The following is a 17,867-nucleotide window of genomic DNA, read 5'->3' on the forward strand; positions in this document are numbered from 1 at the left end:
AGTTACTATGGAAGAGGTATGGAAGAAATTAAAGGCAGGAACGTAGCAAATCCTCAGGACTATATGGTATTCACCCAGCAGTCCTGAATCTCAGCTCCTAATGGGGGTGCATAATCTCTAGTTCAACAATTGCCTTAATAGTCACAACTGGATGACAGCAACCACCACACCATAGAATCATTTACGTTGGAAAAGATTTCTATGATCCAAACTTTAACCTAGCACTGCCAAGTCCACTACACGTTATTTGAAGACCTCCAGGGATGGTGACTCAACTACTTCCCTGGGCAGCCTGTTCCAATACTTCACAAACCCTTTCAATGAAGAAATTTCTCCTTATATTTTTCCCACTATAGCCTCCTTTAAGGTAATTGTAGACTGTGATAAAGTCTCCCCTGAGCCTCTTTTTCTTCAGACTACATAACCCCAGTTCCCTTCTCACAGCTCCTCACAGGACTCTGCTCTGGACATGCTCCAGGGCCTTGATGTCCTTCTTGTAGTGAGGGGCCCAAAGCTGAACACAGTACTCAAGGTGCAGCCTCATCAGAGCAGAGTACAAGGGGACAATCACCTCCCTGGCCTGCTGGCTACACTATTCCTGATACAAGCCAGGATGCCGTTGGCCTTCTTGGCCACCTGGGCACACTGCTGGCTCACAGTCAATCATCATTCAATTTAAACCAAGAAAAATCTGGATGGGTTTTTAGTAGTCTATAAAATACTAAGTCTTTAGCCTATATCAGGCAATGTAACAAAAAATGAAATACTGTATAGTAATGGTGGACATCAGATTAATGATGATGGTAGAATCAACATATCTTTCTTTTGTACAGGGTGCTCTCCAAGAGGGAACTTGCTGGAATTATTTGAAAGTGTGGGTGGACCACTGATGCCAGAAATTCACTGGGATTTTCAAGACTTTCAACAAAATTTCTTGCCAAATGTTTTTTAAGAAAACTGAGGTGTCACGATATAAGACAGAATTCCTGACATGGATAAACACTTGCTAAACACACAGAATAGAGAGGGCAGAAGTAAATGGTGAGTTCTGAGACCAGCATTCAGACAGATCAGGTGGGATCTGTTACAGAACCTATGCTGTTCAACATATCCATAAACGAATATCCATAAATGAACTGGAAAAAACGAGTAAGCAATAATATGAGTTTGCTAATGACACAAAGTTTATTGAAAATGAAATGTGGAATGACCATTATAAACTGAGTAACTAGGCAGTAAAAATGACAAATGAATTTTAATATAGACAAATGTAAAACACTGCATGTGTAATTCACATATAAAACGATGGGATCTCAGCAGACTGTTACTACTTGGAAACAAGACATTGGGATTAGGACACTAATTTGCGAAGAACCATCTCTCTCTCTTTTCCAGTTCATGTAGCTGTTTGTTACAGGTGTAGTGGGTTTACATGGCAAGGTTTTGGTAGCAGGGGGCCATAGGGGTGGTTTCTGTGAGAAGGATCTAGAAGCTGCCCCATGTTTGGTAAGGGCCCCACTGCTGACCAAAGCCGAGCCAATAAGCAATGTTGTTTTGCGTCTCTGTGAGAGCATATTTAAGACAAGGAAAAAAAATGCTGCGCCACACAGCAGCTGGGAGAGTGAGAGGAGTGAAGAACAGCCTTGCAGGTGCCAAGGTCAGTGAAGAAGGAGGGGGAGAGGTGCTCCAGGCGCTGGAGCAGAAGTCCCCTGCAGCCTGTGGTGAGGACCATGGTGAAGCAGGATGTCCCCCTGCAGCCCATGGAGTACCACGGTGGAGCAGGGTTCCACGCTGCAGCCCGTGGAGGAGACCACGCAGGAGCAGGTGACCTGGCAGGAGCTGCTGCCCGTGGGGGACCCAGGTTGGAGCAGTTTGCTCCTGAGGGATGGACCCCGTGGTACAGACCCATATCTGGAGCAGTTCTGGAAGAGCTGCTGCCTGTGGGAAGCCCACGCCGGATCAGTTCATCAAGGACTGTATCCTGTGGGAAGGACCCCACAGCACAGGGGACAAGTGACCAAGAAGGAGCGGCAGAGAAGAAGCGCTGTAGACTGACCATAACCCCCATTCCCCTGTGCCGCTCGGGGGGAGGAGGTGGAAGAGGGTGGATGGGGGTGGGAAGGTGCTTTTGTTTGTTTTTTTTTTTTTCCTTTGTTTCTCACTTCTCTAGCTTGTTAGTAATAAGCAATAAATCTTACTATCTCCCTATGTCGAGTCTGTTTTGCCCATTACAATAATCACTGTGTGATCTGCTTGTCCTTATGTCAAACTTTGAGCCCTTTTCATCGTATTTTCTCCCCATTCCTCTTTGAGGAGGGGAGTGACAGAGCAGCTGAGGTGGAGCTCGGCTGCCCACTTGAGCGGAACCATAACAACAGGATGCAGTGAATGCTAACAGTTTACATGGGCTTCAGAACCCTAGAGAAGAACATGGAGAGTAAATCTATTAAAGGCTAGTAATTCCACAGAAAACAACTCTGGCTCAGGAAGTACTTAAATTAACAATAACTGAGTAGGGGGAGAGAATCAGGGGTGTTATGTATGCTTGCCCTGCTCTGATTCTTTCCTAGGCATTTCTTTATAAATGTTGTTAGATACATGATAATGGCCTAATAAATGTTTGATGCATTATAACCATGTTAGGTGATAAACTGTAGCATAAATCAGCCCACCCAACAAAGAAATGTAAACTCGGGATATATTAGGACAGATACTTCCAAATTAGACTGATTAAGTGGTATGTTTGAACATCTCTCAAGAAGGCTCAAATGCACAAAGAAATTTGTAGGACCTACAAACTATCACACAAAGGGAGGATGGGAGAGCTTCAATTCTTCATCCTATAGCAATAATTCTGAGAAGAATATGACTGCACTTTGAATGCAGCAAGGAAATAAATAAAACCAGCCTTAAGTAAGAATAAGGGATGTAGAAAAGCCTAACTCTCTTTGGATGAACACTTTATTAGTTAATGAAATGAACACAAAACTAGGCAGCATGGGACTCAGCTCAGTGTGAAACACTCCCTTCCAGTTCTGTTTTCTTACTGCTCTAGCTTTAGTGGAATTTTTGAATGTATTAAAGGTTATATGAGTGTTGTTAGGTTAACTAAAAGAACTAATCTTAACTAGCTGCAGAAATAGGAATGTGTGAAAAGATCTAGCTCATCCTACTACATAAGAATGTATTGCTTTTCCTTCATTCAAAGAAACATTCCACTGCACATAAGAAACACAGCTCTATTACAAGAAAGTAAATCAGGGCTGGATTAATTTAAATTTCCTATCAAACAGTCTCAAAAAGAGCAGCAGTTTCATTTGAAGACAAAGGAAAATAGGTGGTGGGAAAGATCTAAAGAGTAGCACAAGCAAGCTGAGAATTTTCTACTGTTTTTATCAGTTATGATGACAAAATAATTTTTATTTAAAATAACTGTGGAAGTTACTGTTTTTCTGATACTTTCATTCCAACATGTCAGTATGTTTTATTTGCATCTTCCCAAATAATATTAAAAAGTTTACTGAGATCTAAGGGCTGTACACAGGCTGGGGATTAAAATACATTTTTCATTCTTGACTTGCTACATTCTTGACTATCACATTATTTTTATACACTTCAGCAACTGGTATGTTCCGTAATGGATGCCTTTCATATGATCAATCCAATTTAAGCAACAAATATGATTTAAGGCTTAGTAACACAAATACATATAGAAACCTCAAGTGCTGCTTCCAACCCTTGTAAAGAAACACACACAAGTCAGCCTGGGGCTGGATTACTTGATTCCTACTTGTAATTAGAGGGAGAGGATGAAAATGGAAATTAACACTCCAATGTAGACTTGATGGCCAATGCCTCCACTGCACAAATTTTAAGAGCTATCATACTTTGACGAATGCAGCAAATGCAACAGAGTGACTTCAGTTACCAACAATGTACAGCATGATATGGATTTCTTTTTGTGTTTAAATGGATCAAGAACTTCAAAAGCTTTCCTGGTCAAACATAGTAATAAAAACAGTTATGCTACAAATTGTGTTGTGAATTAACCCTGGAAAACAGCTAGGCACCACATAGTCACTCACTCCCACCCAGGACCCATCTCTGTGGGACAGAGAAAAAGGAAAGGAAGAGTAACAGCAAGAAAGTTGTTGGTTGAGATAAAAAAAAATGTTTAATAAGCAACGAAGAAGTTGAAGAAAAAAGAAAGAAAACAAAAGCAGTGATGCAAAGGCAATCACTCACCACCTCCCATGGGTAAATGCCCAGCCAGTTCCCAAGAGAAAGATGGCTAACCTCCCTAAACTCCCTTCTCTCCCTTTTTATTGCTGAGCATAGCATTATATGGCATGCAATATCTCTTTGGTTAGCTGGGGTCAGCTGTCCTGGCCGTGTCCCCTCCCAGAATCTCCCCCCCAGCAAACTTGCTGGCAGGACAGTGTGAGAAACAGAAAAGGCCTTGACACTGTGCAAACACTGTTCAGCAATAGCTAAAACATGGGTGTATTATCAACATTGTTTTGGTCACAAATCTAAAACACAGCACTCTGTGAGTTGCTATGAAGAAACTTAACTCCATGCCAGCCAGACCCATTATACTGAGGAAGCAATATGGAAGAGGGGAGAATTTTACAAGGCACAGTAAAAAATAAAAATTAAATTTAAAGCACAACTGATAGTTGTCATTGGATACAAGTAAATGAAATGAGCGAAAATTACTGATATTTCTCTGTAGAAACCCAAAGTTCCATAAATATGTTACACATATGTTACACATCTTTGCCTGTACAGACACAAAATACATTAAATACAAATAAAAAATAAATACAAAACCTGTAAGGAACACTTTTTTCCGAGAAACCCACTCTACAGTAAAATATTGAAACAGTATTAACATTACTGGCAAAGCTAGCATTAACTCTATAAAATCCTATTTTCAGAGTAATTTTATATTCAGATAGAAAAATAAACTCTGCATTGAAATAATGTCTCTGGGGAGACCTCATAGCAGCGTTCCAATTCCTAAAGGGGGCTTTATAAGAAAGATGGGGAGGGACCCTTTACCAGGGTGTGTAGTGAAAGCCATTACAAGGGTTAACAGTTTTAAATTAAAATAGATTTAAATTGGAAGTTAGGAGGAAATTCTTCACTGGGAGGGTGGTGAGGCACTGGAACAGGTTGCCCAGAGAAGCTGTGGATGCCCCATCCCTGGAGGTGTTCAAAGCCAGGCTGGATAGGGCTTTGGGCAACCTGGTCTGGTGGGAGGTGGCCCTGCCCACAGCAGGGAGGTTGGAACAGGGTGATCTTTAAGGTCCCTTCCAGCCCAAGCCATTCATTTTTTCATTCTAAAAAAAAAAAAAAAAGTTATCTGAAAAATTTCTGCCTTTTTTTTTTCCCTTAGAAAAGTATACCCAGGTACAAAAGATCATTAGGGAACTATCAAAGCATAAGGCAGGTACCATTTTCAAGATGCCTCTTAAACATACCTAATGATTTTAATAAGCTTCTTTTTTGTTTTGTTTTATGTATTAAGAACTAAAGTCAGAAAAAAGACAGATACCCTCATTGCTACAGGTTAGTATTTTGGGTACCTACTAAACATTGCCTTTTGGGGATAGCATGGAATCAAGGAGAGAGGACTAATTTTTGATGTTCCTGGTCTGATGCCCAGCTTACTCAGACTTTAAGCATTGCTTTAAGCCAAGAATTGCAGTACTAACAATCCAAAAGTGAAACTGTCCATAAACAAAAACAATGGACTTCACAGGTTTTTATTAGGCAAGTTAGCAATGGAAAAAATAAGTTAAAAGCAGTTTGTTTGCAAACAAAATTTTATGTCAATATCCTTTCATTTTAAATGTTTATGTTTCCAGTAAGAGATAGCAGGTCAACATCAAAGCTTTCATAATAGGGAAAAAATGTCAGAGTAACTAATAACAGATTGGAAGATCAAACTCAGATTTGATATTCATAATAATATTTGTTTTGCAAACGGTTCCAATTCAATGTTTATTCTCTATCACATTGAAGTATCTAGCATAATTAAAACATACACACTTTTCAAACTTGTTATTTTCCTTCCCTCTAGAGAACTTGGCATTTCACCTTACGAACCCATTTGTTCCCCAAAATTCTACTCCACACTATCAAACTATTTTAGAGTAATATTATTTTATGCAATTGAAATATCCACAAAAAGAAACAATCACGAGCCATTATTGACTAACACTGCCAGAATGCCTTAACTGGGGTGTGAAAGCAAGGAAGTTTAAAGACAATTTTATGAACATAAGACTTTTAGGATAAGTCTAAGTGTGTGCTGGGTCTGGCTGGGATGGCGTTAACTTTCCCTGCCATGGTCCATATTAGTGTTGTGCTTTATACTTGTAGCTAGAACAGCACTGATCTCTCTTGATCTTGTCTATTGCTAATCAGTGCTGGTCACTAGCACCACGACTCTCTCCAAATGCCCCAGAGCCAATAGGCTAGGGATGGCCACAAGGATGGGTGGACACATCACCAGGGCAGCTAACTTAAACCGATGTATTGTGTTTATGTAGCCAAGGCTGAACAGCAGGGGGGGCCGCAGGGGTGGCCTCTGTGAGCAGAGCCCAGCAGCAGCCCCATGTCAGGTCAGGGCCAGCTCCAGACAGCTCCAAAGGGACCTGCTGCTGACCAGAGCCAAGCCAGGGAGTGATGCTCGGTGGGCCTCTGGGAGAGCAGAGTTAAGGAAGGAGAAAAAAACTGTGCTGTGCAACAAGAGCTCAGAGAAGCAGCCCTGCAGACACCAAGGTCGGTGCAGCAGGACGGCAGGAGGTGCTCCAGGCAACAGTTCCCCTGTGGCGAGGCCCCAGTGGGGCAGGCTGTCCCACTGCAGCCCACGGGTCCCACGTGGAGCAGATCTCCAACCTGCAGCCCATGGAAGAGCCCCAGTGGAGCAGGTGAATAGCCTGGAGGAGGCTGTGGACCACGGAGAGCCCCCGCAGGAGCAGGCCCCAGGCAGGAGCTGCAGCCCGTGGAGAGGAGCCCATGCAGGAGCAGGGAGTCTGGGGGGAGCTGCCGCCTGTGGGGGACCCATGCTAGAGCAGTTTGCTCCTGGGGGATGGACCCTGTGGTACAGAGCCATGTGGGAGCAGTTCTTGACCAGCTGCTGCCTGTGGGCAGCCCCTGCAGGATCAGTTTGGGAAGGACAGCATCCCGTGGGAGGGACCCCATGTGGAGCAGGGGCACAGAGTGACCATGAAGGAACAGTCTGGAAACTCCATGCTGACCACAGCCCACTCAGGAGAAAGAGGGGGCAGATAGAAGTAAGGTGTCTTTAGTTTGTTTTTAGTTTCTCCATGCTCTAATCTGCTAGTGATACAGACACTAAATTATATTAATCTCCCCATGAGTCTGTTTTGCCTGTGACAATAATTGTTGAGTCATCTCCCCATCCTTATCTCAACCCTTGAGCCTTTGCCATTGTATTTTCTCCCCCTCTTTCTTTGAGAGGAGGGAGGGAGAGAGCAGCTGTGGTGGAGTTCAGCTGCCCAGCTGGGTAAAAGCATCACAGCTGACGAAAGGAATATTCCATGCCATATGATGTCACACTCAGCAATAAAAGCCAGGAAAGGGGAAGAAGAGGGGGGTTCTTGTTACACAGACACCTGTCCCCCACACACAACTGCTATGAATATTGAGGCCCCGCATCCGAGGACATGGCCAAAAACAGTTTGTTGATGGGAAACAGAGAATAATTGTTTTGTTTTCTCTTTGCTTCCACACAGCCTTTGATTGTTTTGCCCTCTTTCTTTTACCTTTAATTAAATTATCTTTATCTCAACCCATGAGCCTTTTTCTTTCCATCATACTTTGCTCTCCCCCTCTTCTTTTGAGGAAGGGGAGTGAGGGAATGGTTGTGGTGGATGTAAGCTGTCCAGCAGGGTAAAACCACCACAAAGTACCTTAATCATCGTGGCTGACATGGTGGTGGGAGAACTCTGATTCATCCAATTAAAAGTTCAATAGATGAAATACATCTAAAAAGGTCATGTTTAAAATGCATTAACCATTAATCTTATCATTTTCAGTGCAGCTTGTTAAACTCCTAGAAGCTGTAATATCATAGACAAATTGATCAACTTTCCGACCTTTCCCTGGTAAAAACCTGTAGTTATTTAATGAAAATCCAAAAGGTTGCCAATTATTTTTCTAAAAAGCTCATCTTTCTCAGACTGGGAATTTGATGGTGCACTGCAAAGTTAGCTTGTAGGAATGCTTAATTAGAGCATCTTTAATAAATTTTCACAGTTGTAATAATTCAATGAATTTATTACCTGTTTTTGCTAGGGGAGGAGGAAGACCTGGGGGGAAACAAGGAAAGGAAAGTGAGAGAGAATGACAGAGAAAGAAAGGGAGAAACTGTGCAAGTAAATGTAAGAGTACCTATGCATAAATTCATTTCCAGTTCGCAAACCACCTTTTGCTTTGCCATTTGGATTATCCCATTCTGTTTTGTGATTCCTGTTTTGGGAAACACTGCCTTAAAGCCTGCCCTGCTTTTAAGGGATCTTTAATGAAAAAAATGTAAACATATGCCTTTTTGATTTTACCAGACCAGGCAGAAAAAATTAGCACTTTCAGTAATGTCCTCAATCACCGAGCACACTGTGGATGAGCATCTTGTCTTCAAAAGTCTAAAAGACTACAATAAATGTGCAGTAGTGTACATAAGAAATCACTCACACTTCAGTTTACTTTAGTTTCCAACAGCTTCATAACAACTATTCTATTGCATCATTTGTCTTTTCTTAGGGTACAGACTGTGTTTTTTCTGGCTATTTCGGTAAATAGTTTGTCTGCCTTAATCAGATAGCTGTTTCAGAGACAAAAGTATTTGAGGCCACCTAATCCCAGGCAAGCCTCTGCACATAACTGCTGTGTTTCCAGGATATTCCATCAGTGCATCTCTGAAGTAGGATTACTTGAAATATAGTTTTATAACCAACATATTTTAATATTACTTTCATATTTTAAAGCTTTCTATGGGTTCCTGTATCCATCCATGTGTATTTTATTCCACATGATAATTCTTCCTTTTTTTTTTTTTCCCTGTGTGAAAAGTAGCAATTATTAGTGAAACTTCTGGACCAAAATTATAATATTGTAACCTTTACAGCCTTCTGCATTTCTATTCCCATATTTGGAAATGTTGCCTTTTTTTTTTCCAGATACAAAGATCTATGTTGACTATTTTCTGTAATTCAATCATCAGAAATTGTTACTTTAGTAAGCAGAATAGTAGTATATGGACAAACTAGTATTTTATAAAACTTAAACTAGTACATTTGAGTAACAACCTACATAGCATACATTCAATGTTTAACCATAGTAACGAACTTAAGTGTTTGTGATATCAAGGCTCAATATTATTCCATTGCTCAGATCAACAAGTAACCATCATGTGCAATTGAAATTCTCTTCCAAATCTTGCAGTTTGAATGGCAAAAATGACAAACCAATGCTGTTAAAATTAATATATTTCCCACCAGGCATGGATATAGTATCTTGACATTACCTTTTGTATTAGGTTTGTTAACAATTTGTTTCGGTTTACTTTTTTATATATATATATATATATATATAGGTTTACTCATGACTAACTTGGCCTTTTTATAAGTTTTACTCCTAGTCTGCAGAATAAACTGTTCTGTATAACACCCTATTAGACTAACTACTACTTAAAATAGAAAACAACTATTCTGATATACAAATCATTATTTTCAGGGTATAGCACTAAATCATCATAGTTGGAACTTCACTAACATTATAGTGTTGCCCAATTTTTTTGCCCAACACCATCATGTGCCAGTTACATCTTACATTAAAACTGGATTTTTTTCCTATTTCCAAGTCACCTTGTTTATCAGCTATTTCATTCAACTCATCTGAAAAAAAACTCAAAATCTAACTCCACAAGTTCAGACTCTGGAATTTTCTGAATACTCTTTACCCCCTCTGACTTTTGTATATGTAAATGACTGCACCTCAATATTTTCATAGTCACGTCTCAATAAATTCTTCGTCTATTACGTTTTATCCCTATTCAAGGATTAGTAGAAGTGTGTATATCAACCATGTATGTTTGATAGCGATGATGTAAGCTTTCAGCTAGAGGGAACCTCCATGAAGTAATTTGTCATCACACAGGATACTGACAGAAGCTGTTGCAACAAGAGGTTGAGCATCCTGCATCACAGCAGCAGGTACTTTTTGTGTTTCCACTTCCTCTGGACCCACCAACATGCCAGTATTCACCGATCCTTTCTAAAGCATGCAACTTCTGTAAGGGTGACAGCAGCCACTCTGGAGAACTGCAAGCTATGAACCAAAACCGTATCTAAAAGCATCGATGTTTGCAAGTACAAGAGTTTGCTGCAGTATCAGACTCTTGATTAAAGAGTTGACATGCTTGTACTTTCACTTCAGTAGACAAAGAGAGGATCCACGTTATTAGCTAATAGGTTGTACTTGAAGTAAAATACCTTGGTGACTCGAAACATCCTCTGAAGTGAAAAACAAAACAAAACACAAAAACACAGCCAAAACAAAACAGAAACCTTCTCAGGAACAAGAAAGAAACTAATTTCATGTAATAATTCATAAATTCATAATTTCATATTCCCATATGAAATAGTTATGCTGGTATTAAAAGGCTGTAAAGGTATTAATTAATAGGTATTGATAATCATACCTTTAATAAAGCCAATAGAATTTGGGGGGAAAATCAAGTATTTGGTATACCAGAACTATAACCTATGGATAGACAGTTTATATATATATATAAATATATATAAATATAAATATATATATATATATATATATAAAAACTCTCCAACACCAATCAATTTAAAAACGTCAAGATTACATTTATCCTTCTATATTAAAATTTCCATTGAATATCTAACTTATTTCCTTGTTCACTTCTGATTGAGCTGTCTACACAAGCAGCAAAAAAAAAAAAAAACCAAAAAACAAAAAACGTATTTACACTGGATGCAAAGCAGTCCCCTTTTCTGGCTATAAGAACGCATTTCCCAGAAAAAAATTATTCACTTTAGATAGCTTCTGTGAGTACAAAGGACACTGGAGTGATAACTTTTTGCCACCATCTGAGGCAAAAATTGGCTCTTATTGGAGTGTTTGTATCATCACCTATATGCCACCTTCTTTCAGCCACCTGAATACCAAACACTGTTTCAATGCAAGGCATAACAATCTGAAAAAGCACTAATCAAAAATACTTCCACTATTTTTCACTTTTTAAAGTCTGTAGAAAGGGGAAAAAGAAAAAAGGACTGTGACATTTTCATGTGCTTTTAAAAACTGTTTGCCATTTGTTCCTCTCTAATCAGAATGCTTACATTTTCTCCTATAACTACAGGCTCTTCTCAATTTTGAACAAGAACAGGCAAGAAACTTTCCAATAAATGTTTTTCATGTCATATTTATTCCCCTTTGATTTTGTTTTAGATGAAGATTCTATCATTAATCATATAAATCACAAAAGTGGATACTTTGCTGGTAGAAAGAATTACATACCTTACATTGGATAAGGAGACCATAAACCAAAATATTTTTCTTTTTCACTTCCCTTGCAAATTTCTTGATCTTAGTTAGTTCTTCCAACCCAATGCTGAAAGAAATATTTTCTGAAATACTCAAGTGCACCTGCAAAGGAACAGATATTCAAAAAAATACTACTTTTCCAAAGTATGTTATTTTAGACTGCCAGTTTTTAATAGCTCATACCATTGTTAAGGACACACAAGAACACAGGCTAACGAAGGTTTTTCTTAGTTTCTATTCACATTGAATTCCATCACTTATATATTTAGTGACATCACAATTATTTCTTTTCAAAGAACGGTGAGACCAATATGCCAGAACAAAGCAGAACACAATGTTTTAACTGTGTATTAAAAATATTTAATTAAATCAGAAAACAAACAACATTCTTTCCTAAACTCTAATCTAACTTTCACAGATTTTTACTATCAGGATAATAGAGAAATACAAATGTTTTTCTTAAGCACGTTAAAGGTTTTCAAAATGGAACTGCATTATTTAAAGATTTATTTTCAATTTACTACCTTCTCAGTGTAGAATATTACTTGCCTAAATTAGATTCAATAAAACACTTTTTCCACCTAATTATAAGACATTCTTCCCACTGCCTAGTTTTAGGTGCTTGTTAGGAACAACTGATGGATGAATTATATCAATTGAACTACAATAAAGGAATGAAATGTATCATTTTTTCTTAAAGCTACCTTCAAAGGCGTTCACCAAAATGTACATGCAGTAAGCTGCTCAAGCAAATACACTTTCATCAACAATGGTGCTGGATGCTACAATGACTTCAAGATTTACTATCTTAGGGACAAAAACTTAGTTTCACAGTATGTGTTACTATTGTTTGCATTCATACATACTTCTCTGGGAATATTAAGTCTAGAATATTTATAGCTGCAATCATTTAAACAAAGCTCTCACATTCCATGTGTGTTACAGGGGAAAAGAAAAAAAAAAAAAAAAAAAGAGGCCTTCATACAAAATCCAGGATAGAGAATAGCTAGGAGGCTGGCAATGTTTTTAACATTGTGGTATTACTCAGTTGCAAGTAACTTATGAATGAACCTGTTAGAGCAGATGCAGAGGAGGGCCATGAGGATGATCAAGGGGCTAGAGCAGCTCTCTTACGAAGACAGGCTGAGAGAGCTGGGGTTGTTCAGCCTGGAGAAGAGAAGGCTCTGGGGAGACCTTATAGGTACTGGAAGGCTGCTAAAGGGGGCCTACAGGAAAGCTGGGGAGAGCCCTTTTACCATGGTGTGTAAAATGACAAGGGTTAATGGTTTGAAACTAAAAAAGGGTAAATTTAGATTAGATATTTGGAAAAAAATCTTTACAATGAGGCTGGTGAAGCACTGGAGCAGGTTGTCTGGAGAAGCTGTGGATGCCCCATCCCTGGAAGTATTCAAGGGTGGATGCCCCATCCCTGGAAGTCCCAGGCTGTATGGGACTTTGGGCAACCTAGTCTGATGGGAAGGTGGAGTTGGAGTTAGATCATAGTTGGAGTTAGATCATAGAATGGCTTGGCTTGGAAGGCCCTTAAAGATCATCTAGTTCCAAGCCCCTTGCCATAGGCAGGAATGCCGCCCACTAGATCAGGTTGGCCAAGATAATCTTTAAGGTCCCTTCCAACCCAAACCATTCTGTTGTTCTAATTGATTAAGTTAATTACATGTCCCCAAAACTTAACAGAGAGAAATGTTTTTTAAAATTCTTAATAAAGGGTTAATGAAAACATTCTCAGTCCAGAAAAGTACGTTCTGCATATCCACTAGACCTGTAAATGGGCAAAGATTTGGAGGTGTATCACTACTCTGATTAAAGGCAGAAAGAATTTACCTTATTTTCAAAACTCAGTAAAATTAAAGCTCCACCCTGAACTTCCTCAGAAATAGCATCAGAAAAAGAAAAAAAAAAAAAAAGAGTCTAGAAATAAAGTTCTAAATCTTTCCATAGAATTAGGGTTTCTCAGTCCATAAGACAACAACATACAGTTAGTGAAGATATCAGGTTTTGTAAAATACTACTTATCTTCATGATGTGTCATTTATTTGTTAAAAATAATAACAACATTTCATAACTTGTTATCATGAACCTCAAATTAAGCCTAATTTGAGAAGTAAACTCTCAGTTTTGCCTCCAGATCACTAGACTACATGACTACACACTTTGGAAACCAGGTAAAATAGGCTCTAAGTAAAATAATTATTTATCTGTTTTTCAATGGCTTCCTATAAGGAATTAGTTTATGAAATCACACCAGATTATTATGCATTATTAATGGATAATAGATCAGAGGCATACACTTTGGTGAGACACAGCATTAACGATGCTCATTCAACCCAATACTTCTCATCCCTATCTAAAAAGTCAGACAGTATAACGACAGAATTGTATCTAGTTACACTGCACAGAGACTTTCAAATCTCCTCATATTTTCTCCTTTTTAACAGACTGAGTAAAATAAAAGTCATGTACACCTTCAGCTGTCATCTGCATGAAACGTTAAAATTATTTTGGCAACAATATTCAAATCAGAATTATAGCCAAAAATGTAGTTCAAAAACTTTTGCCACATACCAGAATACACATTTCAGTCTTATAACATCTTGATGTTTTATATTGCAAAGTACTTCTCAGTTCTTTTTTAATATTTGAACCAGAAAAGCAATAATAATTTTTAAAACTTTGAATAAATCCATGAAGCACAGAAAAAAAAAATAAAGCCACTTAACTTTCTTTCAACCACGTATTCCAGGAGAGTACACCATTTGCAGCATCCCCATATGAGATGGTGCACAACAACAAAGAAGGAGTTAACAACACAATATGAATAGCCAAAATACATCTTTTACAGATCTACATAAGTAATAATTGGCCTTTTGCTAGTATTGGTTTATTTCCTGACACTATATAGTACATCTGCTGAAGTGCAGAGACATTTTACAGTCTAATTTACAGTTCAAATTTTCAATCATATTCAGAGGTATCAGTGTCTCTTGAAATAGTCTAAATCTAGTGTAACACTTTATTATTACCAGTTATTTACAGATATTTTCTACAGGAAATTTTAAGAGTTACCTACCAAAATAAGAACAACTGGATATAAGAGAGGAATATTTGATTTTTCTAACATATCCACTAGTTGCTGGATTTCTTCCGTAGCATACTCTTTATCCTAAACGAAAAAGAAAAAAAAAAGTAGAATTACTGAAAATATCAAACAGTTATTTCATAAAAATGGTATTCAAAGATCTATCATTTACCAAAAAAAGATACAGAACTCTTGGGGGTGGGGGTGGAGGAATGTTTGATTTTATATTTGAGGTTAAGAACATTATCCTTTAAAAAGTACATGTAACAACCTTAAGGGTCTTGCTTGATCTCAAAGTTCAGCGAAAACTTTCCTGTTCCCATACAACGAGCCAAATATTGATTGCAAAGCATGCACATGTCCAAAGTGGGAAGCAGGAATGAAGACCACAATAGCAATGCACAGTTTGATAGCTACATGTGCTGTACCTCTTCATACTGCATCCCTCTTGTTCAATAATTTGTGACTTGTTTAACAACATACTGAAGGAATTGCAAAACTGGGAGTGAAAAAAAGACCAGTATGTCAACGGTCCACTTTGATGAATATTAAACACACCAACCATTGAATGGATACAAACTATTTGTTATTCAAATATGTAATTATTTACTATTACTAAAAAGTTTTGCACTTAAACTAAAAGCGTGCATCCCTCCTACTTACATTGATGCAAAGAAAATTGTAGCACTCTCCTGAAAAGATGTTTTGTAGATGGCTGTCATTTTTGCTTAGAGATATCGATATAGCTTCAACCTGATCAGAAAAAAATATATTACTTCTTCACGAATTTGACTTCAGACTTAACCATCTGCTAAAGCTTCCACAATCATCACAGAGATTGTTAATTCAAATGGCATAAAACTGGCAGTTAGTATTTCCAATACAAGAACTAAAATCTGCTCAGACTTTCAGGTCACTCAACAGTGAAGCACGGAGTCCAGAACCCTACAGTTTTCTGCAAGTATTTGCTGAAGTGTACTGCTAGAGGGAGCCATTCCAAAATCAGCCCTGGAAGTATCATCAGACACTAGAGTTAGAGCCTGGGGTAGGATGTTCAACTCTTCCCAGAGATGAAACACTGTTAATAGGATCAAGACAACATATTGACTTTAGATCTCTGATTCTAAGCAAATCTTTATGAAGTTATGAAGTTTATTAAGTTATTTAGTTTATGAACAAATAAATAGTGCCTTCATACAACTAAAATAAAATAAATGAAGGGCCAGGTATGAAGGACCAGATGCACAGGTATTCTAGGATTCTGTTATGACAAGAATCATTTAGAATGTCTCCCGAAAAGTATTTCATTGATGAATACTTTAGAATACCTTCTTAATCACAAACATATTTATTTTGTATCCTTTAGCTATAACACCAGCTAAGAAATTATCTTATCCTAATTAAAATAAAAAGTAGATTCCACTACATCACCAGCTTCAGGCTTGCCTTAAGGAAAATAGCAATCCAAGTTTCAAGAAGGGAACTTTTTTCCCTGAGAAAAGATAACATTTTGAAGCGAGTAAAAAAGTGGGTTTTTTGTTTGTTTGTTTTTTAAGCCAAAAACCTTCATGTGGCTTCTATTACACCAGCAAATCTCACCGTCCCACTACTCATGTGCTTTATTTCTGCCCAGAACAGAATGTATGCTAGCTGCAAACAACAGAATTGATACACTGCTGTGCTCTCTCAAAATGTCACTGAATCCACAATCCAACAGAATTACCAAATACCACATTTTAAAAAGGCCATTGTTATCTAAAGTTGTATTTGTTTATTTTTGAAATACTTGGGCAGCTAACTTGTTTGCAAAGAAAGATGGTTTGAAAACCCAAAGCTGAGATTTATGTATTAAAGGTTTTAGAAACTTTGGGGCTGAAAATTTGATAATGCAGCCCTAAATAGTTGATATTTAAAGAGTTTAAAAAAAAATGCAGAAGGCAAGAATTACTAGAACTACTTTAAGAAATGCAGTACTCCAGGGCTGTTCCAGCTTGAACTTCTGCTGAAGTAAAATCAGAAATCCCCAATGCCTTTATGACCTATTGCAACATAGTGCAACAAACATGAAAGCATGCAAGACTTTTCAGAAGGTAAATGGAAAGTGACCTGAAGTCCTTCTTTTTCTTTGAGATACCAGAATACATGATGCTTAAGTATTCCAGAATATATAATTATTAATTAAGTGTATCAATTTTTATTTAAATTGAACAATCTGAGAGAGCAGTATATTGAGATTTTGTTTTACAGATATATTATTGAGTAAAAATGAAATAAGATTTGTCTCTTGAAAAAGTACGGGTAGGACTATATTCTGTAAGGGGTGGAACACAAAGTAATATGGTACCAAGACAAACATATGAGTGGTATACACATACACACCTCCGTTGCTGCGTTGTTCAACTTAAGAGCTCGTTTCTCAAATCTTTGCAAATGTAAAAATACCTCTTAGCTCCCCAAAGGGAGCTTCTTCTACATGAGATGCCAAATTATGCCCCTTTCTTTTAATGACCAGTGAAATTAGGCTTCCAAACAAGCACAGGCTCACACAGCACACATACTCCTCTAATAGCATCATGCAAACATGAACATGAGAAAACTGTCTGCACATATGTAATTTTTGTTTATAAAGTTGACTAGCAAATTCCATACTAGTCAATTTAGCTTCCACGCACACGCAATGTTTCCTTATATCATCAGTTTTGACTTCATTCTATTAGAATACTCCAAAACAATCCACTGACTTGAACACACTATTCTGCAAACAAATGAAAAGTAGTTCTTAATCAGGAATTCTTACAGTGAACTCAGCAGAAATAGATTTATTTATTTTTTTATTATTATGAAAGCATGTCTCTGAAAAGGCTCTTAGTGGAGTTACTTGTCAATTTATTTGTTAAAAGGCAGATTCCAGAGCAATTGGGGCAGATCATCCAAAAACCTTTCTGCACAGTGCCTATTCCAAAGTTCTGAAAAAGCAAACGATCATAACGTATGTGTTACTATTTTTATTTCTCAGGCAATCTCCCAGTATTGACATGCTTTCTATTTCTTTTTTCCAAAGACATATGCAATCAGTATTTTTTTGTGTAGTACTTTGAAAGATACACAACAGACCATCTCTGTCTCTTTTAGTTTTACCCCAGGTTTCTTGTCTAATGCT

General features: G+C 37.9%; 1 protein-coding gene across 6 annotated transcripts in view; it reads right to left on the minus strand.

Annotated features, from left to right (window-relative positions):
• The window catches only part of CRPPA (CDP-L-ribitol pyrophosphorylase A), a 127,285-nt gene that overhangs the window by 40,766 nt on the left and 68,652 nt on the right, over positions 1-17,867 (minus strand). For 3 of the 6 annotated variants that reach the window (XM_082752185.1, XM_082752190.1, XM_082752187.1), the window contains 3 exons: positions 15,371-15,460; positions 14,699-14,791; positions 11,584-11,712 (listed from right to left, as the gene is read on the minus strand). In XM_082752185.1, coding sequence (XP_082608311.1) covers positions 11,584-11,712; positions 14,699-14,791; positions 15,371-15,460 — 312 coding nt within the window. Of the gene's footprint in view, positions 1-5,299; positions 5,346-8,317; positions 8,346-11,583; positions 11,713-14,698; positions 14,792-15,370; positions 15,461-17,867 lie in introns of those variants that run through there. The other 3 variants (XM_082752186.1, XM_082752188.1, XM_082752189.1) reach the window with 3 other exon arrangements.

Source organism: Aythya marila (assembly GCF_965140915.1).
Source record: "Aythya marila genome assembly, chromosome: 2".
In the NCBI taxonomy this organism is placed as follows: Eukaryota; Metazoa; Chordata; class Aves; order Anseriformes; family Anatidae; genus Aythya; species Aythya marila.